At 36.8% G+C, this 24,255-nt stretch overlaps 3 protein-coding genes and 1 long non-coding RNA gene across 4 annotated transcripts; all 4 read left to right on the forward strand.

Annotated features, from left to right (window-relative positions):
* Positions 1-5,029: 5,029 nt before the first annotated feature.
* On the forward strand, positions 5,030-7,926 carry LOC127159854 (uncharacterized). The gene is made up of 4 exons (XR_007826577.1): positions 5,030-5,111; positions 5,904-6,056; positions 6,441-6,533; positions 7,587-7,926. It is a non-coding gene; the product is annotated as an uncharacterized LOC127159854 (long non-coding RNA).
* Positions 7,927-11,715: 3,789 nt separating this feature from the next.
* Positions 11,716-15,029, forward strand: LOC127159853 (extracellular calcium-sensing receptor-like). The gene is made up of 6 exons (XM_051102584.1): positions 11,716-11,915; positions 12,065-12,353; positions 12,524-13,333; positions 13,493-13,717; positions 13,915-14,038; positions 14,128-15,029. Exons 1-6 carry the CDS (start codon positions 11,716-11,718, stop codon positions 15,027-15,029), a joined length of 2,550 nt encoding a protein of 849 aa, XP_050958541.1.
* Positions 15,030-15,431: 402 nt separating this feature from the next.
* LOC127159851 (extracellular calcium-sensing receptor) lies at positions 15,432-18,837 on the forward strand. Its single transcript, XM_051102582.1, has 6 exons — positions 15,432-15,661; positions 15,839-16,127; positions 16,293-17,108; positions 17,212-17,436; positions 17,729-17,852; positions 17,939-18,837. Exons 1-6 carry the CDS (start codon positions 15,432-15,434, stop codon positions 18,835-18,837), a joined length of 2,583 nt encoding a protein of 860 aa, XP_050958539.1.
* Positions 18,838-20,493: 1,656 nt separating this feature from the next.
* Positions 20,494-24,159, forward strand: LOC127159845 (extracellular calcium-sensing receptor-like). Its single transcript, XM_051102577.1, has 6 exons — positions 20,494-20,738; positions 20,957-21,251; positions 21,545-22,330; positions 22,522-22,743; positions 22,817-22,940; positions 23,069-24,159. Exons 1-6 carry the CDS (start codon positions 20,515-20,517, stop codon positions 23,980-23,982), a joined length of 2,565 nt encoding a protein of 854 aa, XP_050958534.1. The 5' UTR covers positions 20,494-20,514; the 3' UTR covers positions 23,983-24,159.
* The last annotated feature ends 96 nt before the right edge of the window (positions 24,160-24,255 follow it).

A 24,255-nucleotide genomic window follows, 5' to 3' on the forward strand; every position in this document is an offset into this window, starting at 1 on the left:
AATTATTCTGCCCCAGCATCCTGTCTTTGGTCTGCAACAGGCCAAACAACCTCCTCAACATCACAGACTAATTGGTTATAACCCTGGCACGCATCAACTAAAATATATAAGACTGCTTGTTTTCTTGCCCTTGCCCTTCCTATTTCTCTTCCATGTTGTTGTCGTCGTCCTCCTCCTTCTCCTCCTCTTTCACCTCCTACTCTTTGCCTTCAAAATTGCATATTACTGTATGCGGGATATTGATTGAAAAAGACCAGATAGGATTCACAGTTACACTTTTACTAGTGGTCTGACCAAAAAAAAAAAAAATCAACATAAAAAAATGAAATAAAATATAAATACATTACAAAGTCATTGTGAAATAGAAAAGAGAAATATGGGTAAAGGCCGAAATATAAATTAGAAAGTGCACTGTCAGAATTTGTAACTCTTGTGTTGTCCTCTGTCTATCTATGCTTTCCAGTTGAAGGTTCATGAGTTGAGATGTACCTTTGAGCTATTACAGTGAACTGCTTTATCATCGGTTGATCTGTAGTCTCTACATTAGTGAAAGTCAGTATTCACTTGAACAATTCATGGCAAATTTACAAAAAGTCTAATAGAAATGTGTAGAATATGCTTGACAGCTAGATAAAAAATTTAGCATTTACTGCAAAGACATATACGATGAGCTAATGACTTGATGTTTTGAGGAGAAAGACTATAGCAACATGACAATAGGAACTGATAATGTAGAAAACGGCAGACAAATCAGTTGCATAATCAGTTGCATGAATGTACCAAAGCAAATGCAACTTGTTAAAAAAAAATTAGAAACATTTTAATGATGTGCACAAGTGACTAGATGATGTGGAGGTTGAACAAGTAGTTTTGAGAATTTCATTTCTGAAGCTGACTTTAGCACTTTTATCTCCATCGAAGGTTCTGATTGGTGTGTGATAAATTTTGACTCCTAGTGTTTCCACTTGGGTAATTGTGTGCTAATTGAGCTCAAACTTTGCAGACTTGAGTGAACAATATTGAATGCTAGTGCTTTCTAAATGACCACATGGTGTAAGCACTGAGAAATGTCGGGATTTGTGTGTAGAGTTTTGCAGTAACAGTTCACCAAATCTGACTCATGTGTTAAAGCAGGAGAATAGTGTTTATAGTTCAGGGAAATGGGTGTGCTTTTTGAAAAATGGCATTATGGTTTTGAAATTTTAGTTCAAAAGACTGGTTATAGTGTTTTAGCAATCGAGAAAAACTGTAATCTATTCATATATTAATGTAGTGGCAGTGATCTGATCACAAAATGTTTTGACTGTGTTTGCACTGCATTTAGTGCATATAGTGCTGACCTCTCCAGTCACACTAACACAGACTAATGCACTATTACAGTTTTTTACAATCACTTTTGCACTAATAACAGAAACTTCATGTCATTTTTCAAAACTTTAGACACATAAATCACAACCAATGATCAAAATGCAAATTTTTCAAAACACTTAACTCTTTTTTTCAAATGCTTGGATACAATACATATAAGCCAAAGATCATTTGTTCATTGAACTAAAATCACTGGTTCAAAATGACACAACTTAACATCAAAGTATTACTTTTTCAAAATGCAAATCACACATTACATCTGAGTTTGGTGTGTATTTCATTACAAAGATCCAACTATCAATTGATACAACTGCTTAAAATGATAAGTAACTGTTGCATTACTTTTGAAACATAGTTTTTATGAAAATGTATTAATAATAGTCTATGTTTAGATTATGACAGTTTCAGGAAGGATCATTTGATACCAATTAGCACAGAATATGACCCCAGGTGGACTACATTATCTATGAATGTCATATTTCATTCTTTACCAGATATAGTGTCTATGGTCCCATATACCACTTTTACAGAACACATTTTCATATTCAACATTACTGTATGCAAGATGTCACTTTTTTACATAATTGCTTTTGTGGTTTTAATGAGTTAATGGCCACTCATTACTGCTGATTGTTTTCACATATTTGTATGTATATATAAGTAAGATGAGTGGTATTCCACTGTAGTAGCCTACTCAACATAGTGAGGACATGGAGCCAGAAGTGGAAGGTGAAAGGCTAGGAATACATAGTGGTCAAAGGAATAGAAGGGGACAAACACCCCTTTTGAGAGGTGGTCGTGGGCCTCGTCATAGAGGATGGCTTAGGCCTCACCAGAGAGTTGGCCGTGGGCCTCGTTTGAGAGGTGTGGGTGAACGTGGCAGAGGACAAGACCATAGACCTAGACACCGGCAGCAGCAGCAAAGGGTGTTGAATGAAATCAGGGCTATGGTTGTAGATTATGTCATAAATCATGGCACGACGATGAGAGCAGCAGCTACAATGTTTCATCCAAACCTCAGAAGATCATCTATGGCCTCCATTATCAGAACTTTCCGCAATGAAAACCGGTAAGTCTTCAGAATCTACTCAAATTTAAGATACTTCAAACTGTTGCAGTGAATTAGTGTATACAGCATGGCAGTGTGTACCAAAGAGTGTGATGTGATTTTTATTTTTTTTTTGTAAATTTGTTCTTACTATGACTTTCTCCCTGCAGAATAGAGATTAGGCCAAATAGGCGAGGCAGAAGCAAAATTCTGACTGACCAACAAGAGCAGGCTGTGGTCAATATGGTTCAGGTCAGAAATGATATTCGCCTTAGAGAAACTCAGCAGCACATCTTGGACAATGATGATTTATTCAGCAATGTGAATGCCATAAGTTTGCCCACTACACTGTAAAATGTAATTAGTTGACTTTACTTGTAAACAGCGTGGAAACTGATTACCTTAAAAAAACTAAGTAAAGTGAAATAGGAATAGTATGTTTTACCGACAAATGCTTACTTAGTATAGTTTACTTACACAAGAGTTGTAGTAACTAACAAAAAACTGTTGAGAGTACTTGATTCTTTACGTTAGGTTTACTCTTGACTTAGTATAGCTACTCACTGACTCCCAGAGTGCATTGCGACATGAATAAATTATGCAATTGCTTTGCTTTACTGTTGTTGTTTGTATTTGCCAATTTCATTTGCTGTCTTGTGTCAGTAGCAGCACAACAAAAAACAAACAAAAAAAGCTCATAAAATGGTTATTGATAGTTAATAAAAATAAATAAAACTGAGTTGTTACCATTGTTGTGATTCACATGCTGAACGTTGAAGTCTGTGTGTGACTCACGCACATTACCCCAAATATTAAAAGATTATATCAACGCAGTTAAAAGCTTCTTATAGTGTTTATAAAAAAAAGAAAAACAGTAAAATTGTAAAAAAAAAAAAAAAAAAAAAATCATTAATCAGCATGAAAAACACTCAACCTAATGATTTAATTAGAATATAGATCACCTTCTAAAAGCAATCTATTTATTACTTTTCTTTCTTTGAAATCAAAGAACTCTGATTTCATGCTGCATTGTTGCAACAACAGAAAAAAATCTATAGTAATATAAACAAAGTTCCAAGTGCCCAACCAAAAGTAACACTATTCACTATAATGGTGAGTATTAAAAAAAAAAAAAAAAAAAACCTTTTCAGGAAAATCAACATTAATTTATGAAGTCAGCTTATGTGATGTTCTCTCAAATATTTCAGTTGTATTGAAAATTCAACATTCAAGATGACTTTGGGAAAGGAGTGAATTCAAATAGTGAAAGAAAGATGTGAGTGAAAAGTCTACTAAAAATTGCCCCATCTCAAAAACTTTCTTTTCTTCTTCTTCTGTTGTCACGTTGCACATTAGCAACATATTAGTGCACTGCTGCCTCTCACTGGTTTATTAATGTCATTGGTTTCTTTGTGGATACTTGAATATTTTAAGTAAACATCACTCAAAGCAAGTAAGTAAATTGTTTTATTTGCCTTGAAAGTAGCTGTAACTTAATAAAACCTAGTAAGTATAGTAACTAAGTAAAGATAACTAATTGTAACTAAGTAAGGTAAACTATTGGGTTTTACAGTGTATTGCACGGGTGCTGAAAAGACATCAGGTGTCTTTAAAACAACTATATTGTGTGCCTTTTGAAAGAAATACAGATCGAGTGAAGCAACTGAGGTCTGAGTATGTTCAGGTATGATCAATTTGCCTGTTTTAGGGGGAGAAAAAAATCTCCAAACATTCTATGTCATTGTAATCAGTAATTGTTTTTCTATTTTAGAGGGTGACGGAGCTTGATGCTGATGAAAACCATCACAAATTCTTGTTTTTGGATGAGGCAGGCTTTAACCTAGCTAAGACAAGGAGTTGAGGTCGGAATTTAATTGGCCAGCGGGCAACCGTTGAAGTTCCTGGACAACGTGGAGCCAATATACACTGTAAACCCCACTGTTGTCATTAATAAAGAAATTAAGTTAATGTAACTTGACATTACTTAAAGTACTAAGTTTTGGCATCAAAACTTAAACAGGTGTGATTAACTTATTCATTTGGCAGCAAAAACGTTTTAATTAATATTTTAAGTTCTCTGAACTCAACATTTTAATTCATTTAAACGTTTCACCATGTCTCTGTTTAAAATGATTGGTCGCGCTTGAAATTCTGCTTTGACAACCGCGCTTATTGGTCGATATAAATTACTATGACACAAGGCGGGATTTTTTTTTTTTTTTTTTTTTTTTTTTTTTGGTCTTGTGCTGAATTTTGCTGAAGCAGCAGCAGGACAGAGGCACTAGCAGAACCCATCTGACAGAAGAAAGACAAAAGTTAAATTAGTAAGTAGAGATTTAAACGCTCATATACATTTTTCTTAATTGATTTATACCTTATTCTAATGTTACGTTTTTCGTTTCACTCTAGTAGCAGCACAAGTACGCTGGCGGTAAAGCAGGTGGGAAGAGAGTCGTCCTAAAACATTCATTAGAGTGACCTTACACAGGTAGGTTAATGGTAAAATTCGCTTGGTTGCCGTTTTATTTTTGGAGTATTTTGTAGTTATAAACACGCCTGAGTTACTAACTTTCTGTAACAACATTTGAATTTCCCGCCTAACCGTTTTCCTCCCCCAGCGGCACTTGCAGGCAGGCGGTCGTGAAGCAGGCGGTGACAGGGATGGAGTAGTTATGAAGGCCCATGGATTACACTGGTAAGTTAATGTTTAACACGTCTGCACGTTTTGGTTTATTGTCTGTAAAAGGTTTTATTTCATACGGATGGACAAGGTATAACGTTAAATGCGTTTAGGTTAATATGAAGTTTCTGTGAGAAACCAAACCAATGTTTTATACACCGTTTTTGTGAATTTACAATAAACATGCTGCTACCGTGGCTCTAACTTCGAGTATAATTTACTCTCATGCTGATATGTCCCTGTGTATTATTTGTGAGATTATATACTTTATTCTTTTGGTGTAAAATTGTGTTGCTGCTTGAAGACGTTGCAGTTTTAGGAATATCTTTGGCCAATCGTGTTTACTAAAAACCGCAGACCTGTTCCCGCCTAAAGGTTTTAAGAGGAGAGCAATGCGAGGTTGAATTAATTCGTTAATTTTAATCCCTCACCAGCAAATTTTGCATGTCTCTCTTAGTTAACACACCTGAGTCAGAGAACCAGCTCGTTAGAAGTGAGCTCCGTGCATTAACTGTTCTGATTGACATGGTCCCTGCATAGTGTTCACAGCAGGGGAAATCCGTTGAAGTTTACTACACTTCGGAACGTTTAACGTTATTCACATATTTGCGCTACGCCACGGCATACAGCGTCACACACCGCTTCAAATGGAACATATCAGCTCATTTCGAAGGAAGCAAGCATATATGTTCCATTTGAATGTCATTAAAGCGTGGGAGCAACTTCGACTGGGACAAATCTGATGTTATTTTGAAAAATCTTTTCTGCATGCTATTACCTGCCCCTTCTTACATATTTCTTTTTCAGATCTACATGGAGTTTAACAGGATTGCTGGTAAGAACCTGAAAAAGGAATTTTATGAGTCCCTTGATCGACATAGTACATGCCTCTTGGACATTTTCAGAGCCAAAAAGGGAGTTGCTGGTCAGCTCTTGATGGACCTTCTGAAGCAAACAAAGGTTAGTTAGAAGTCCCAATCATTTATTATAGATGTAATTTAAAAGTAAATTGATATTAAACCATCACTTCATAGTTGATCTCTGAGTAAATGCACTTAACTATATAAATCAGGGGTGTCAAACTCAGTGCCTGGAGGGCCGGAGCCCTGCAAAGTTTTGTTCCAACCCTGTTCCAACAAGTACTAGGCAGTTTTCAATTATGCCTGAAGGACTTGGTTAGTTGGATCAGGTGTGTTTAATTAGGGTTGCATCTAAACTCTGCAGGGCTCCATCTCTCCAACAATTGAGTTTGATTTAAATACTATTCTGAATTTAATAAAATAAACAATGTATTAATAGCAAGTGGTTGGATTTAATATAATTTAAATTTTTTCTCCACACAAGTTGTCAGAGCCAACTGAGGTCCGAACTCTTGTGCTCCAAGGACTACCTCTTGTGTATGGAGATGACTCCCCTGCTTTCTTCAAGACATGTTTGGTAAGTATTCCATGTAGAAAAAAAATTTCAAAAAGATGTATATATAACACACACACACACTCTGTCACTCACTATATACATTTTAATCGGATGGGTTATTTCACCCAAAAATGAGAATTTTGTCATTGATTACTCACCCTCATGTCTTCCACATCCGTAAGACACATGAAGATATTTTAACAATATTCAAGAGGGACAAAAGGTAAGAAAGACATTATAGTACATATTTACATGTGGCTCCAGTGGTGTAACCTAAATTTTATAAAGCAACACGCATGCTTTGTTTCCACAAAACAAACTATTAAAAATACAAATCTGCAATGCGTGTACACGAGAGTAGCATGTGTTTTGTGTTCATGCAAGATCTGAACTGTGAACAGGCCTTGAATAATAATATTTTGTAAATAAAGTGGTAAATTTTAATTTTTTTGCTCTAAACATTTGGGCTGCTTTATAAAATTGAGTTTAAACTACTGAAGTCACATGGGTTTTTTTAAATGATTTTTTTTAATGTCTTCCCTATAATTCTGGACCTTGAAAATATTACATTGGATCTCTGGAGAAACAGAACACACTTGCATTTCATTAAAAATATCTTCAATTTTGTTTGAAATAGGGCTGCACGATTAAACGCATGATGTTGTGAGGCGCGCTTAGTCAATGAAGCCGGTACTTTGATTAGTAGTAAAACGCCATCACGTGCGTTCAGCTGGAGCGGCAAATAATACACAGAGCCGTACATCACTGACAAGCTACGCCAAATCGCGCTCATAATCGAATGCGATTTTGAGCGCGATTTGGCGTAGCTTGTCAGTGACTAAGCGCTTCATTGACTAAGCGCGCATCACAACATTGTGCGATTAATCGTGCAGCCCTAGTTTGAAATATGAACGAAGGTGTTAGGGGTGTGGAACGACATGAGGGTGAGTAATGACAGAATTTTCATTTTTGGGTGATCTGTCCCTAAGTTTAAGTTGCACTGTTTGAAATGTACATGAGCTTGCAACCATGTGAATTAACTTTAATTTGATAATGTTTATTTATCTTCACTAGATGTCCGATGATCGCAGCTCGAATCTTGACGTTCCAGTGGGGACTGTAATAGTTGAAGATGGGACTACTCTTCAGCCTCTCAACTCTCTGCATTTGCCTCTCTCCTCATTTGGGATAGTAATTGAGGGAAAAGTGGTGATGGATAATCTACGTGACCTTCCTGAATCAATGTGCCTTCTGTTTGGACTAATTTATGCGTTACACTTAAATTACCCAAAGTCACTGAAGTACACATTTGAATTTATTCAACGCATTCTCCTTTCCATGGGGCAGAAAGACCTGCAGCCTAAGATACAATCCTTGGCTAACCAGCTGTTCCATTAAAATGGATAAACAAGATCAGCACATTTATTTAAGATACAGCATGGGGGGGGTCTTTTTGTGTTTTGTGCTTTTCTTGTCAGCTGAGATTAAAAAAAAAAAAAGACCTTTACATTGGAAATTAAAACCATTTTAATGTTAACAGTCAGTAAGACTTTTACCAGCAAAGTGGAAACTTGTCTTTTTTTTTGTTCACATTCAATGACAGGACACTCAAATTTGTTGCACGATTCTGTGGAATGACAACAAACCTACCGTACAAAACACTGTGGTAGGTCCAGATTAATACCATGGTATTTATAACACACAAGGAACTGGAAAATCTCAAACCAAAAATATGAGTTTACAGTTTTGTCTCTTCTAAAAATGTGACAAAATGTCTAGATAAAAATAAGCTTACCATTTGGTTGTTAATGTGTCTTTTAAAATGTTATAATAAATAATAGGTTTACATCTAAAAACAGTTTACCGTTAAAACAATAGCTTATGTTCATGTCTTTTAAAAATGTGAGTTTACTGTTAAAAATTTGCTATTTCGTTGTTTGTGCATCTTTTAAAAATGTGAGCTTGCACTTAAAAATACCTTTTCTGTTAAAAATGAGTTCAGGTTTTCTAAAAATGTGAGCTTATGATTTTGTTCATGTCTTAAAAATGACTGAATGTGATCTTACAGATGAAAATAGGAGTTTGCTGTTAAAATGAGCTCATGATTTTGTTGTTCATGTCTTTTAAAAATGTGGGCTTACTGTTATAAGCAATGAAATGTAAATGCAGTATAATCCTAATAAAGTGGTTGATTTGGGAAAAAACAACTTGTTTTAATGATTTATAAATTATTTAATACAAGTAAAGAATATATAAGCTGAAAATTTGGGAAGTTTTGTCTATTAGCCCTTTTAAGTTATTTGTACTTAAACATTTAAGTTAATTCAATGAAGAGACCACATTTGGTTAACTCAATAAATCGAGTTGTCAATTTTCCATTACTCAAACGAACTGAGGGAATCACTTTCCTCAAATCATTTGAGTACTCTCAACTTATTAGGGTTTACAGTGTAACCATGTGTGCAGCTATATCAGAAGATGGAGTGGTTGGACGCAGACCTTGTGTTGGGTCATATAATGCAGCTCTCATCATAGCCTTCCTTGATGAGCTAAATCAGGTCTGTAGAGCTGATGGTGTGACCTACGTAATAGTTTGGGATAATGTTCAGTTTCATCATTCTCGAATGGTCCAAGCATGGTTTCAGGCCCATCCACAGTTTCTCGCCCTGCATTTACCTCCATACTCCCCTTTCCTTAATCCAATTGAGGAGTTTTTCTCCACATGGAGGTGGAAGGTCTATGATAGGCACCCTCACGAACAAGTCACTCTTCTCCAGGCCATGGATGATGCATGCAATGACATCACAGCAGATCAGTGTCAGGCCTGGATTCGCCATGCCAGAAGATTCTTTCCCAGATGTTTAGCGAATGAAAACATCCATTGTGATGTAGATGAGAACCTGTGGCCAAATCCACAAGACCGGGTTGATGGAAACATAGATCCATAGTGCAGTGAAGAACACTTCCGTTTACAGTATACTGTATTGTTTTTTGTTGTTTTTGGTTTTTTAAGTAATCTACAAAACTTATGTTGTGATTTGATTTGATCAGTAAATTCCACATTACAGGATTTAAATGATGCCACTGTGTCTGTACTATTCTCTCTAGTCTCCAGTAAAATAATGAAACCTGAATCACATATTTTGTACACCTATATTTAATGATTGTACTAACAAATACACAATGAAGCTATGGGTGTCTTGTGTAAGGGTGATCTAAAGTAATGTTCCTATTATATTTCATATAAAATAAATTTGATTTTTAGAAACAATGCTTCTGCAAAAGCAAGGCTTCTCTAAAGATATGAATGCAATATGCCAAGTTTTGAACACTGGACAGCCTGTGTTAAAAATAATGACTGTTTTGAGTTTTGTGTCTAGAATTTTGAAAAATGACATGAAGGTTCTGTTATTAGTGCAAAAGTGATTGTAAAAAACTGTAACATTCCAGTAACTACTATTAACTAACAAGAAACTCTGATTAATTAATCAAAAAGTAGCACTCATTCGAAAGTGGTAGTTCAGTCTTAGCTAATCACTAACTACTAAACAATCATGGTAACCTACTAGTAATGACTCAGGTATTACCAAATCCGTCAGAAGGAATTACTAATTCCTTTACTCAGAAGGAATTTCTAAAGTGAAGATCATGATGATTCCCAAGTTATTACTAAATTTATTAAAAAATATTAAGGTTTTTTTAAGGTTCTGAATAGTAATACTTCAGATGGATTTGGTAACACTTGAGTTGTTACTAGTGGGTTAACCTGATATACACTTTAGAATACTGATTCAAATAATTAGTAATTCCTTTAAAAGGATGTGACTTTACATATGCCTCAAAAGCTTACACTGATTTTAGTTATTACTAGAGAGTTACCATGATTTTCACTTTAGAATAGTGATCCAAATAATTAGCAATCTCTTCTGAAGGATTTGGTAATTCTTGAGTCATTACTAGTGTGTTACAATGATGCTCACTTTAGAAGTATGTATTTTGCATCATTCACATTAATTATGAACCTGTATATAGTAGTGCTTAGTAGTTATCTGAGAGATATGAAAAAAAAAAGGTTAGTGATCAGCTAATAATGAACTACCACTTTTTTTCTTTTTTTTTTCACGATTCATTAATTAGAGTTTATTGTTAGTTAATAGTAGTTACTATAATGTTAATAGTGCATTAGTCATTTGTTCCTATGTAGTTATTCATTAATGATGGAACAGTATTCTAAAGTGTTACCAGGTGTAAATGTGGTCATAGTAATAACAGGCATAAAAACATTTATGGCCTAGCTCCTTCTAAAAATGTATTTTTCAATGAAAGGAACCAATAATATGTGAAAAGTGGCATTGACATGACATGCGTCATTCTGTACTTCAGGAAACTTCAAAGATGGAAATGTTGATGAAAACCTAGTTCTGAAGTGTGACCTTAAACATTGTCAACAGATACAACACATTTTCTAAAAACAGCCTGATTCTTTGTTCATGAGTCCAGACTTACTGTGGAAACTGCTTAATTTACTGAAGTACAGTTTGTCATAAAAGGAAAAGAAAAAAAAAAAGATTTAAATTAAAGATAGACTATGTAACGATCTAGTGGCTGAAGCAAGAAAAGTCATGCTTCGTCTCTGCTATTCTGCACCAATGAACCCGATGGCTTGAGGCAAACTTCTGTGCCCATGGTTACAAAATATCTCCCTATTAATGCAAATCTCGCTAATAAATTGTTTTTTTAAAAAAAAAAAAAAAGTTGCAAAAGTTTGGCAATGCTGAGAGTAGATTTAAAAAAATGCTAATCATGTTATATAATGGTGGAAACTGGGCAAAGCTATATATAGGCATTATTGTTTTCTTCATATATATATATATATATATATATATATATAATTTTTTTGCTTACCATTGTATTTTGGAGTAAAACAAAACACTTTTTTTTTAGAAAATGGTTTTATGTACATCACTCAGTACTTAAATTTGTTTAATTTAGAAGAAAAAAAGTTACACTGAGTAACTTTAATGTTTGATGAGGGATAGTATTCAAATTAGGTTTTACATATTCATTTCTTTGCTGCATCATTGGTGCTATTACACTTAATATGACCCATGGAGACATCATACATAACAACATGCAAGGTAAGTAACTATATAAAACCTTGGTAAACAGAAACGTCTCTAGAACAATGAACATTGATAGAACAATGATTTACATTTTTGTCTCTTTATTTCACCTTTCCAGTGCAGCTGTTAATTTAAACTGCTCTCCACAGGATGACTTTGATCTGCCAGTGTTCATGACTAGTGGAGATTTCACAATAGGAGGAATTTTTCCTTTACATTATAGAGTTGAGCTTCCTCTAACAGACTACATAAAGAGACCTTTGGCAGCACAGTGTAGAGGGTAAGGACGTTTGTTATTTTCAAATCATTTCTGAGCATTTTTTATAAACTGTTTATTTGTTATTCCATTTGCCGGATTATAAGATGCCCAACCAATGTTCTAAAATCAGTTTTACAAAGTTTTTTTTTTTTTTGTGAATTTAAATACAGGTTTGATCCAAGAGCTTTTCGCTGGGCTCTCTCAATGAAGCTTGCAGTTGAGGAGATTAACAACAGAAAAGACCTCCTGTCAAATCATACACTGGCTTACAGAATTTTTGACTCTTGCTCCACTCCTGTAACAGCTCAGAAAGCAGTCCTGGCAGTACTGAATGGGCAAGATGTTGCTCAACATTCTATGTGCTCTGGGGCTGGCCCCTTATTAGGATTAATAGGGGAATCTGGATCCTCACAGTCCATTGTTCTCTCCAGAACTGTGCAACCCTTCCAAATACCCATGGTAATAAGATGCAAGTTTTTCATTCTCTGCTTCTGCTTCTACTTCCTCTTCTTCTACTTCTGACTGTATATATGCTGTATCACATAAGACTAAGGGTGTAATACTTTTAATGAAAATTTAAATAAATTATTTTTGATGCATTTTATTTTTTTCCTTCTCCTGTTTTATAGATAAGCTATTTTTCCACATGCTCTTGCCTGAGTAATCGGAAGCAGTTCCCAACATTTTTCAGAGTGCTTCCAAATGATGACTACCAGGTCAAAGCCATTGCACAACTCTTAAAGAAGTTTGGCTGGACATGGATTGGTGTGGTGACTGAAGACCATGACTATGGCAGGTTTGCTTTACAAGGCTTAAAGCGGGAAATTGAAAATACTAACATTTGTTTGGCCTATCATGAAATGATCCCTAAAGACTATACCCAGGAACGAGTCCTAAAGATTCTTAAAGTAATGAAGGAATCCACAGCTAAGGTGGTTGTTGTTTTTTCCGTAGAAGGGGAATTTTACCCTTTTTTAAGAGAGTTTGTGACTCAAAACATCACAGGAATTCAGTGGATTGCAAGTGAGGCTTGGGTTACAGCTTCAATGTTAGCAGAAACATATCCATTCTTAGATGGCACAATTGGGTTTGCAATACGTCAAGGACACATCCCAGGTCTTCAGGATTACCTCAAAACGGTGACCCCACAAATGTACCCATCTAACCCTCAAGTTCAGGAGTTGTGGGAGGCTCTGTATGGTTGTTCCCCCTCTACGTCCAGCTTGAACAGTCATTTGCCCTCCTGCACAGGGAAAGAAACTCTCAGAAAAGAACACTCTGCCTACATGAACACATCCAGTCCTCGTGTGGCCTACAATGTATATAAAGCAGTGTATGCATTTGCTCATTCTCTACGTAATCTCATTCACTGTAAACCTGGATATGGACCGTTTGAGAATTTCTCATGTGCAAATCTCAACAATGTGTTTCCATGGCAGGTAAAAATAAATAAATAAAGTCTGATTGAAACTAGTTAATTAAAAATACATTCAACTGTCACATTTTCTTCTAGGAAATGTTAACTTTTTTTCATTGCAAATGTAATCGCGTAACTTTCCCTTTTTCACTCTTTCTTTATTTGAAAACATATTCCAAAGCTTCAAAATTACCTTCAGGATGTTTCCTTCTCGATAGCTGAAGAAAATGTTAAATTTGATAATAATGGCGACTCAGTTCCATATTATGATTTGATAAACTGGCAAAGACACACAAGTGGAGATATTCAGTTTGTTAAAGTGGGCCTCTATGATGGTGCTCAGCAAACTGGGAGAGAACTGGTGATTGAGGAGCAGGACATTATGTGGTCTAACCAACAGAACAAGGCAAGGTGTTGACTGTGCACAGCACTGCCATCTGTTGTTCTATTAAAAACACTGTCACTATATGATCTTTGAGGGTATATTAGCAGCATAGCATTGTATATGATTCAAAAGAATGACTTGCTTATGTTTGAATACTCCTAATTCTGTTGTTTGGACTTTTATAATAAAAATGTTTTAATGTTTTTTTTTTTTCCTAGGTACCTGTCTCTGTGTGCAGTAACAGCTGTACCCCAGGATTCAGGACGGCTGCCCGTCGTGGGCAACCTCTGTGCTGCTTTGACTGTGTTCCATGTGAAAGTGGCAAGATCAGTAATCAGACAGGTTTGTTTATACTGTCATCAGAGTAACTGTTTAAATGCATTGACATGCACTGTCATTGTTATTATTATTATTATTATCATTATTTTTAGATTCAATAGATTGTCTGTCATGCCCTGAAGACTACTGGTCCAATGCAAATGGAACAGCGTGTGTCCCAAAAGTTGTTGAGTTTCTCTCCCATGATGCAATGGGTATCACCCTGACTGTGATAGCTATTGTGGGAGCCTTTCTGACTATCACAGTACTGGTGATATTTTTGTACAACAGAGGAACCCCTATAGTTCGTGTGAATAACTCAGAGCTCAGTTTCTTCATCCTGCTCTCACTGACTCTGTGTTTTCTATGTGCTTTGGTGTTTATTGGAGAACCCACATCCTGGTCCTGCATGCTGCGACACACTGCCTTCAGCATTACTTTCTCTCTCTGCATCTCCTGCATCCTTGGCAAGACTTTAGTGGTGTTGGCAGCTTTTACAGCTACGCGGCCTGGAAACAATATAATGAAGTGGTTGGGCCCCACACAGCAGAGAATAATCATCTTCTGTTGCACTCTGGTCCAGGTGGTCATATGTACTGCTTGGCTTACAATATCCCCTCCTTTTCCATATAGGAACACTAAATATCAACAGTCCAAGATCATTCTGGACTGCAGCGTGGGCTCTGATCTGGCCTTCTGGTGTGTGCTGGGATATATAGGCCTTTTGGCTTGTGTCTGTTTTTTTCTGGCTTTTCTGGCTCGGAAGTTGCCAGGCAATTTTAATGAAGCCAAATACATCACCTTCAGCATGCTTATATTTTGTGCAGTGTGGCTGGCATTTGTACCTGCATATGTCAGCCAACCTGGTAAATTTACAACTGCTGTGGAGATTTTTGCTATTTTAGCTTCTAGTTTTGGCCTCCTTCTCTGCTTATTTGCCCCCAAATGTTACATTATTTTACTGAAGCCTGAGAAGAACACCAAGCAACATCTCATGGGAAAAGTTACTAAATGATGTATAAGGTGTTTGGGATGCGGAATGAAAGAAAAACAAACAAATAAATAAATAAATAAAATAAATAAAAAAATAGAATATGTTTACTCTAATGTCATATCTTCATATAGGAATATAGGGAAAACTATCAGTCTGTAGAAATTCTTATATGCTAAAACTAACATGAGATTTTATACACTGCATTGCACTAAAACAAATTATTGTCTTTTTAATGAATACATTATGTATGACCATGGGTTGTGCTACTGTTGTAAAAAAAAGAAGCATATTAATAAAGCATATTTATAAATATGAATATTTTGAATCCTACTGATGACATGACCGTGACGCATAATGAGATGCATGGAGACTTGTGTCTGATATATATACAGGGTGTCCTGCCCACTGTAGTCACGCTGAGGGATGCAGGCATCAGAGAGCATGACTGTCCTGCTCACATGGCTTCTTCTAGTTCACCATCTCAGCGTACTCACTCCTGTACACGCTTTGAAATGTGTCCTGCAAAATGACTTTGATCCAGGCCTCATGGCAAATGGAGATTTTATAATAGGTGGTATTTTTCCCTTACACTATAATCAGGAAATGCCAGACCTCAACTGTACTTACAAACCGGGGCCAGTTAAATGTAATGGGTACGTAACAGTTTTATTATTCTTTTCTTTTTAAACTCCATAGAGAAGATTGTGTTCATAGGTATACAGATCTTGAATGTATATTTTGCTAGTAATATGTAACCCTGCATGCTAAAGTTCAGTTTGTTAAAGTTCACATGCCTTTTATGTTCTTGCCTCTGTTTGCTTCATCTGCAGATTTGATCCGAGAGCTTTCCGCTGGGCCCTTACTATGAAACTTGCTGTAGAAGAAATAAACAGTCGAGCTGATCTCCTACCTAACTTCAGTCTGGGTTACAAAATCTTTGACTCGTGTGCATATCCTCTGACAGGGCAGAGATCAGCAGTTGCTGTTCTAAATGGGGCAACTGAGCAAGAAAGTCCTATGTGTGAAGGCGCTGGTCCACTGCTTGCTATCATTGGAGAATCTGGATCAGCTCAGACAATTGTAGTTTCAAGAATATTGAGGCCTTTCAGGATCCCAATGGTGAGTCTGAAGCAAAATGTTTTCATTTATATAAGTATGTATATACCCTGTAATGGGCAGGCTTATCAGTCTTACATTCTTACCAGTTGACAGTGAAACCTATGCACTGTAGCCTAAAATCAAATAATATTCTTGTTACAGAATTATCTTTCTTTTTCTTGACAGATCAGTTATTTTTCATCCTGTGCCTGTTTGAGTGACAGGAGAGAATTCCCCACTTTCTTCAGAGTCATCCCTAGTGATGCTTATCAAGTAAGGGCCATTGCAAAACTCCTGCTGCATTTTAAGTGGACCTGGGTGGGAGTGGTACGAGGAGATCACGAGTATGGTCGTTTTGCTCTTCAGGGCTTGCTGAAGGAGCTGGAGGGTACTGGAGTATGTGTTGCTTATCAGGAGATGATTCCTCTGTTATACGAGCGTCAAAGGGCACTGGAAATCATTAGTGTCATGAGCCACTCCACTGCTCGGGTGGTAGTGGTGTTCTCAGCTGAAGGGGAGCTCACGCCCTTCTTGAGAGACTACATGGAACAGAATGTCACTGGGATACAGTGGATTGCTAGTGAGGCATGGGTTACAGCCTCTGTGTTCACAGGAAGTGAATATTACCCTTTCTTGGGAGGGACCATTGGATTTGGCATACGACAGGGCCAAATCCCTGGGTTAAGAGAGTATCTTACAACAGTGAACCCAGAAAGTTACCCCTCAAATTCTCTGGTTCACGAGCTGTGGGGGGCTTTATATGGCTGTTCCCTCTCCAGTTCCAGCTTGGATAGTCATCTGCCCACCTGTACAGGGCAGGAAACTCTAAGGGTGCAGCACTCTGCCTATTTTAACACTTCCAGCCCCCGCATTTCGTATAATGTTTATAAAGGAGTGTATGCCATTGCTCATTCCCTGCATAATCTTATTCACTGTACACCTGGAAAAGGGCCATTCAGTAACTCCACATGTGCAAACGTGCATAATGTCTACCCATGGCAGGTACTCAAAATAAGGAGTGCATAAATCTTTAATGTTAAAGTAACTCTGTACCAGGTTATGACAAACCATTTTGTTTGTATCACTTTAACACAATATTTCACAGTTACAGCAGTATCTCCAAGAGGTGTCATTCACTATTTCAGGAGAGACTGTGAACTTCGACATGAAAGGCGATTCTATTCCATCTTATGACCTCATAAACTGGCAGAGGGGCTCAGCTGGAAATATTGAGTTTGTTAATGTGGGCATGTTTGATGGCGCACAGGAATCTGGCCAAGAACTGGTCATCCAGGAGAAGGCTATCATGTGGCCCGGCCATCAGACTGAGGCAAGCCGTTCTCACAGTGTATTTCAGTACATGAGATTCCATGTTCTGAAGTTCTGTAGGGTCAAATGGAGGTAAGTGTCTTCAGTAAAGAATTGTTCATCTGAAGATGGCAGTTCTATCTATGGGAAGGAAACACAAAAGGCAATAGTAATCCTTGTTTGTCAAAGAATGTTGAAGTATGTCCCGTACTTATTATTGGCTAGTTTCACACTAGCTAATTAGTTTCTTGTTAAGTAATTATTTATGCGTTATGCACACATTGCTAATGTATGCGGATCTGTCGGTTAAGCAGGTGCTGGTGTCTGTGTGCAGCAACAGCTGTGCTCCAGGATTCAGGAAAGCTGTCCGGCGTGGCCAGCCTCTGTGCTGCTTTGACTGTGTACCATGTGACAGTGGCAAAATCAGTAATAAGACAGGTTGGAGAACTACTTCAATAATGCAGCAATAAATATCAAGAAAAGTGACCTTTATCCTCATTTTAACAGTATTTCCCTCTCTTTAGATTCAGTAGAGTGTATGGCCTGTTCTGAAGATTACTGGTCAAATGCTGACGGAACAGTGTGTATTCCAAAAATGGTTGAATACCTGTCCCATGATGCAATGGGATTGACCCTATCAGTAATAGCTGTAGTGGGAGCGTGCCTCACGTTAGCTGTGTTTGCTGTATTTCTCTATTACAGAAACACTCCTGTAGTACGCATAAATAATTCAGAACTCAGTTTTTTCATCTTGTTATCACTGACTCTGTGCTTTCTCTGTGCTTTGGTGTTTATTGGGGAACCTACATACTGGTCCTGCATGCTGCGACACACTGCTTTCAGCATCACTTTCTCCCTCTGTATCTCCTGCATCCTGGGAAAGACTTTAGTGGTTTTGGCAGCTTTCACAGCTACCCGACCTGGAAACAATATAATGAAGTGGTTGGGCCCCACACAGCAGAGAATAATCATCTTCTGTTGCACTCTGGTCCAGGTGGTCATATGTACTGCCTGGCTTGTAGCATCCCCTCCTTTCCCCTTTAGAAACACTACATATCAACAGTCCAAGATCATCCTGGATTGCAGTGTGGGCTCTGATCTAGCCTTCTGGTGTGTGTTGGGATATATTGGCCTCTTGGCTTGTGTTTGTTTTTTTCTAGCTTTTCTGGCCCGGAAGTTGCCAGGCAATTTTAATGAGGCCAAGTACATCACCTTCAGCATGCTTATATTTTGTGCGGTGTGGCTGGCATTTGTACCTGCATATGTCAGTTCACCTGGTAAATTTACAACTGCTGTGGAGATTTTTGCAATTTTAGCATCTAGTTTTGGTCTCCTCTTCTGCTTGTTCACCCCCAAGGTTTATATAATTTTAATAAAGCCTGAGAAAAACACCAAGCAACATCTAATGGGAAAAGACAAATAATACAATCTACCATGTTGTGAGCCCAGTACAAATGGAATGAAATAGAAATTCTTAAATGCAAAATAATATTTATCTAACTAATCTAAATAACCAAAATAGCAAGAGTTATTAAATCATCATTTTTTGTTTCCTTTTAGTTTTTTTTTTTTATTATTATAAATACAGTTGGAGTCAACTGTCATACTCTCTTCATTCACACTTAACACGTACAGAGCGACTGAATAAAAATATTTATTTTTAATAATACATTTTTTTTAGGCCTATTTACTTCTCAACTATATGCTTATGTTGTGTTTTGGTTGATATGTACTACTTTTTCATTTATTTATTACAATTATTTTTCTTTATTATTATTATTATTATTATTACTGCAAAATTACTCATCTACACAATTAGCTTCGATTTGAAATATTGCTTTGCACTGCATTGCAACAACAACAAAAAAAAAAAAAAAAAAAAAAAAAAAAAAAAACACTTTCAGTGATGATCTAAATTAAATATAGTTTGTTTTTGGATATTGAGATGGGTGTTAGAGACAGAATTATGCCATGTGCTGATTAGGGGAAAATAATAATAATTAAAAAAATAATAATAATAATAATAATAATAAAAAATAAAATAAAACGTTTTAACATATATATATATATATATATATATATATATATATATATATATATATATACACACATGAGTTCAGATGCAAAACCAACTAAAAGCCATCTCGGTCAAAAATGAGATAATGATACTGAGTGAATGCTCCTGACACATAGCATACATCCATCAAATACTTTTTACTTCAAACTCACTAAGTTCCAGCCTCAGGCCAATCAGAAGATCAGAAGTAGCAGTACTTACATAGAAACCTATAGAAAGTAGCCAGAAAGAAATGATAATTTTAAAGAAAAATGCCAGATGGATTTACAGACTTTTGCATCTGAACTGTTATATATCCAGCACAGCAGAGGCCCATAGAGACCGATTCATTTTTTAATGGATGTGGCCAAATGTTCCTAAAAAAAAAAAAAAAAAAAAAAAAAAAATATATATATATATATATATATATATATATATATATATATATTGTGAATAATTAACATGATACAATTAATTAAAAACAGTATTTTTGTCAAAGGTTACAATTGTTTGTTGTTGTTTGATATTGTTTTTGCAATAATGCCACATAAATTATAGAAAATGTCAGATTTTTTTCACAAATCATTTATTTCAATAAACCAAATGTAAAAATTGACTTTATCATTATTATTTATTTTAAAACTAAAATTAGAAGAAATGAAGAGGAGTTGTTGGAGTGTGCACACGTATGTGAAATAGATAATATGTAAAACAAACAAACAAACAAACAAACAAAATGACGTATTTTGTCAGTTTAATAAGATTGTAAACTTGGCAAAATAAGCAGTACAGTAGCAGAAAGAAGTATAAAAACACATTTCTCCTGGGGCTGAAAGAGGGAGGAGTGACTTTGAAGAAAGCAGGTTGTGTTTTATGATATATTGTCATTACGACTGAGTATTAAAAATATATTAACCACACCCTCTTTTGTCCATCCCATCCACCCACCCTGCAAAATCATTGCCACAGAAAACAATAGTGGCTATTTAAACATGGTGTAATCCTCATCTGATATTTGGGGAGTTTGCTATTCTAGCAGGAGACATGCATGTTTCACTCATAGTAACAGTACTTTGCATTGCCAGGCTTTGTCCTGCCGTGTGTGGAGATAATTTGGGCACCTGCATCCTGCAAGGCAATCCCCAGGCCCCTGCTCTCTTCAAGAATGGAGACTTGGTTGTTGGAGGGGTTTTCTCTATTCATGACTATCTGAGGACAGAGAAGCACACATACACTAGACAGCCACAACCACTAGAGTGCAGTGGGAGGTTAGCATATGCATGTATGATGGGATATAACTTTTTCAGCATGATATTGCATAATATTGAATAATAATTGTTAACATATTCAAACCTATTCAAAGTTTTTCCTGTTTGTAATCTTATGAAACGATTATGAGAAATGGTATAAGCAATTGTTTTCATGTTTTTTTTTTTGTTTGTTTGTTTTTATTTATTTATTTATTTATTTATTTATTTTTCAACAGCGTGGGTTTCAGAGAGATGCGCTTTGTTCGTGCCTTTGAATTCGCCATCGAGGAGATCAACAACAGCTCTGATCTCCTACCGGGCGTCACTTTAGGGTATCACATATATGACTCTTGTGCCTCTGTGCCAATGGCAATCAAAGTGGCATTTCAGCTTGCCAACGGACTAGATCTAATATTTAACGACACTGATTCCTGTGCAAAATCTGCAGCTGTTACAGCAGTAGTCGCAGAATCTGGCTCCACGCCGTCTATAAGCATTTCAAGAATTCTCGGTCCATTTGGAATTCCACAGGTGCGGGTTCAGTATGAGTAATTATTTCATGCTAGATAGATAGATAGATAGATAGATAGACAGATAATTGTTATATATCAATATATACACAACGAAACCCGATATAAGTCCCAGTATTGGTTAAAACAGGGTTTGAAGAACAGTTTGTTAAGCGCACCTTTACAAATAACATTTAAACATTTAAGAGAACGCAAATAACGCCTCATATGTAGACCGTCTCTTAATGTAGCGTATGTAATTAACTTTGTGATGGATTGCTTACTTTTTCCCCTTCCTTTCACTGTGCATAATAGGTGAGTCATTACGCAACATGTGCGTGCCTCAGTGACAAACGGCAGTATCCTACTTTCTTCAGGACCATCCCAAGTGATCACCATCAAGCGGCCGCACTGGCACGGATGGTCAAACACTTCGGATGGACGTGGATCGGAGCTGTGCGCAGTGATTCAGACTACGGGAACAATGGTATGGCATCATTCCTGAAAGCTGCGGAGGAGGAGGGAATTTGTGTGGAATATTCTGAGGCCTACTACAGGACCCAGCCGCGCAGTAAACTGAAAAGAGTGGCTGAAGTCATTCGCAGATCAATGGCTCGTGTAATAGTTGCCTTCCTGGCCTCAGGTGACATGAGAATTCTTTTAGAGGAATTGAGCCAGCAGCCTCCTCCTCCCATGCAGTGGATTGGCAGCGAGGCGTGGGTTACAGACCCAGAAATGCTGCGTTTTAATTTGTGTATTGGTGCCGTCGGCTTTGGAATCCCGCGGTCTGTTATCCCCGGTTTTCGTACTTTTCTACTTGACCTGCCTCCACAGCAAGCGCTGAAATTTCCCCTGCTGACCGATTTGTATGAAAATTTATTCAGCTGTAGTCTTAAACCGCAGACAGGATCTGCGGCTGGTATGCCAGCATGTGATGGCACAGAGGACCTGCGCGCATTACAGAACCCGTATACAGACACGTCCCAGTTGCGGATCACCAACATGGTGTACAAAGCCACATATGCTATAGCTCATGCCCTCGATGCCATTGTCTGTAACAAAAAACCCTGTGACACAAAAGTCAATGTTGAACCACGGCAGGTACATTTTCTCGTTGAGGAATACATTTTTAAATGACAATCATCAAAGAGAAAATACAATTTTAATGTAATTAAATGTTTCTTTACATATGTGTGTGTGTGTGTATATATATATATATATATATATACACACAGATACACACATTTATACATACTCAAAATACATCTGAATTTAGTTTGTTCCTCTTGCAGGTTTTTGATAAGCTTAAGCAAGTAAACTTCACTAAAAACAATTATCCTGTTTCATTTGACACCAATGGAGACCCTGTGGCAACCTATGAACTTGTGAACTGGCAGCTTCAGGGAGATGGCTCAATTGATTTTGTGACAGTGGGCTATTATGATGCATCCCAACCTAAAGGCCAAGAATTCAGTCTGAGCAGATCTATCATTTGGAACAATGGCGAAGAAACGGTATACAATGTTTTGTTATGTTTCTATGCAACTGCGAATATCTGTGAGTGCTGTGTGTACTTGTCACCTGCAGGTGCCTGTGTCTGTGTGCAGTGAGAGCTGTCCTCCAGGTACTAGAAAGGCTGTGCAAAAAGGAAAACCTGTCTGCTGTTACGACTGCATTAACTGTGCTGAAGGAGAGATCAGCAATGAGACAGGTGCTTTATATATATATATATATATATATATATATATATATATACATATATATATATACACAATTTTCACAATCCATTACAGGACTAAATCATCTGTGTGTAATTTAACTAATAATTCAATTTTCCAGATTCTGTAGATTGTTATCCGTGCCATCCTGAGTTCTGGCCCAACAAAGAGAAGGATAAGTGTCTTCCGAAACCAGTGGAGTTTCTCTCCTGGGATGAGATCCTCGGTATCATTCTCACTGTTTTCTCTGTAGTCGGAGCATTAGTGGCTTTAAGCATGGCCTTAGTGTTCTACAAAAACAGAACCTCTCCAATAGTAAAGGCCAACAACTCAGAGCTGAGCTTCCTACTGCTTTTCTCACTGGCTCTGTGTTTCCTCTGTTCACTTACTTTCATTGGTCGGCCCACTGAGTGGTCCTGTATGTTGCGTCACACAGCATTTGGAATCACTTTTGTCCTCTGTATCTCCTGTGTTCTGGGGAAAACAATAGTGGTGTTAATGGCTTTCAGGGCCACACTTCCAGGAAGTAATGTCATGAAATGGTTTGGGCCTCCTCAACAGAGACTCAGTGTTTTTGGTTTTACTCTTGTGCAGGTACTTATATGTGTGCTTTGGTTAACAATAACCCCACCATTTCCTTATAACAATATGCAACACTATAAAGAAAAGATCATTCTAGAATGCAATTTAGGATCAGCTATAGGTTTCTGGGCTGTACTAGGTTATATTGGTCTCCTAGCATTCCTTTGCTTTGTTTTAGCTTTTCTTGCCCGTAAGCTGCCTGATAACTTCAATGAAGCAAAATTCATCACATTCAGTATGCTTATATTCTGTGCTGTATGGATCACATTTGTTCCAGCATATGTCAGCTCTCCAGGGAAATTTACTGTAGCTGTGGAGATATTTGCCATTTTAGCTTCAAGCTTTGGTCTGATTCTCTGTATTTTCGCTCCTAAGTGTTTTATTATAGTTTTTAGACCAGAACAGAATACCAAAAAACATTTAATGGGTAAAGAAGCATCAAAAGCCCTCTGAGATGCAACATATGCCAACTGTTCAACTTATAATTTATTTTAATGTGTCAACATAAACTGACATAACTGTTTTACATATTTGTGCTATATGCACAAACGTACTGTATATCGTAAAACTCCATTGATTTGATTTTATAATGACACGCAATTATATATATTTAAGAGTTTAAGATATGCGAATAAAATAAGATTTTATATAAAATATATGTGTATGTGTGTGTGTGTAATAATATGTGTGATGTTTTACAAATTCATGTAAACTATTTGTATACTA

The sequence above is a fragment of the Labeo rohita genome, unplaced genomic scaffold, assembly GCF_022985175.1.
Source record: "Labeo rohita strain BAU-BD-2019 unplaced genomic scaffold, IGBB_LRoh.1.0 scaffold_256, whole genome shotgun sequence".
NCBI classification, from domain to species: domain Eukaryota; kingdom Metazoa; phylum Chordata; class Actinopteri; order Cypriniformes; family Cyprinidae; genus Labeo; species Labeo rohita.

Bases quoted from the DNA above. Each gene is read 5' to 3' on its own strand.
- LOC127159853 (XM_051102584.1), top strand. From the start codon at position 11,716: ATGATTTACATTTTTGTCTCTTTATTTCACCTTTCCAGTGCAGCTGTT. The intron at 13,334-13,492 runs GTAAAAATAAAT...CATATTCCAAAG, and splicing joins ACAATGTGTTTCCATGGCAG to CTTCAAAATTACCTTCAGGA. The intron at 14,039-14,127 runs GTTTGTTTATAC...CATTATTTTTAG, and splicing joins CAAGATCAGTAATCAGACAG to ATTCAATAGATTGTCTGTCA.
- LOC127159851 (XM_051102582.1), top strand. From the start codon at position 15,432: ATGCAGGCATCAGAGAGCATGACTGTCCTGCTCACATGGCTTCTTCTA. The intron at 15,662-15,838 runs GTACGTAACAGT...CTTCATCTGCAG, and splicing joins GGGCCAGTTAAATGTAATGG to ATTTGATCCGAGAGCTTTCC. The intron at 16,128-16,292 runs GTGAGTCTGAAG...TTTTCTTGACAG, and splicing joins GGCCTTTCAGGATCCCAATG to ATCAGTTATTTTTCATCCTG.
- LOC127159845 (XM_051102577.1), top strand. From the start codon at position 20,515: ATGCATGTTTCACTCATAGTAACAGTACTTTGCATTGCCAGGCTTTGT. The intron at 20,739-20,956 runs GTTAGCATATGC...ATTTTTCAACAG, and splicing joins CCACTAGAGTGCAGTGGGAG to CGTGGGTTTCAGAGAGATGC. The intron at 22,941-23,068 runs GTGCTTTATATA...TCAATTTTCCAG, and splicing joins AGAGATCAGCAATGAGACAG to ATTCTGTAGATTGTTATCCG.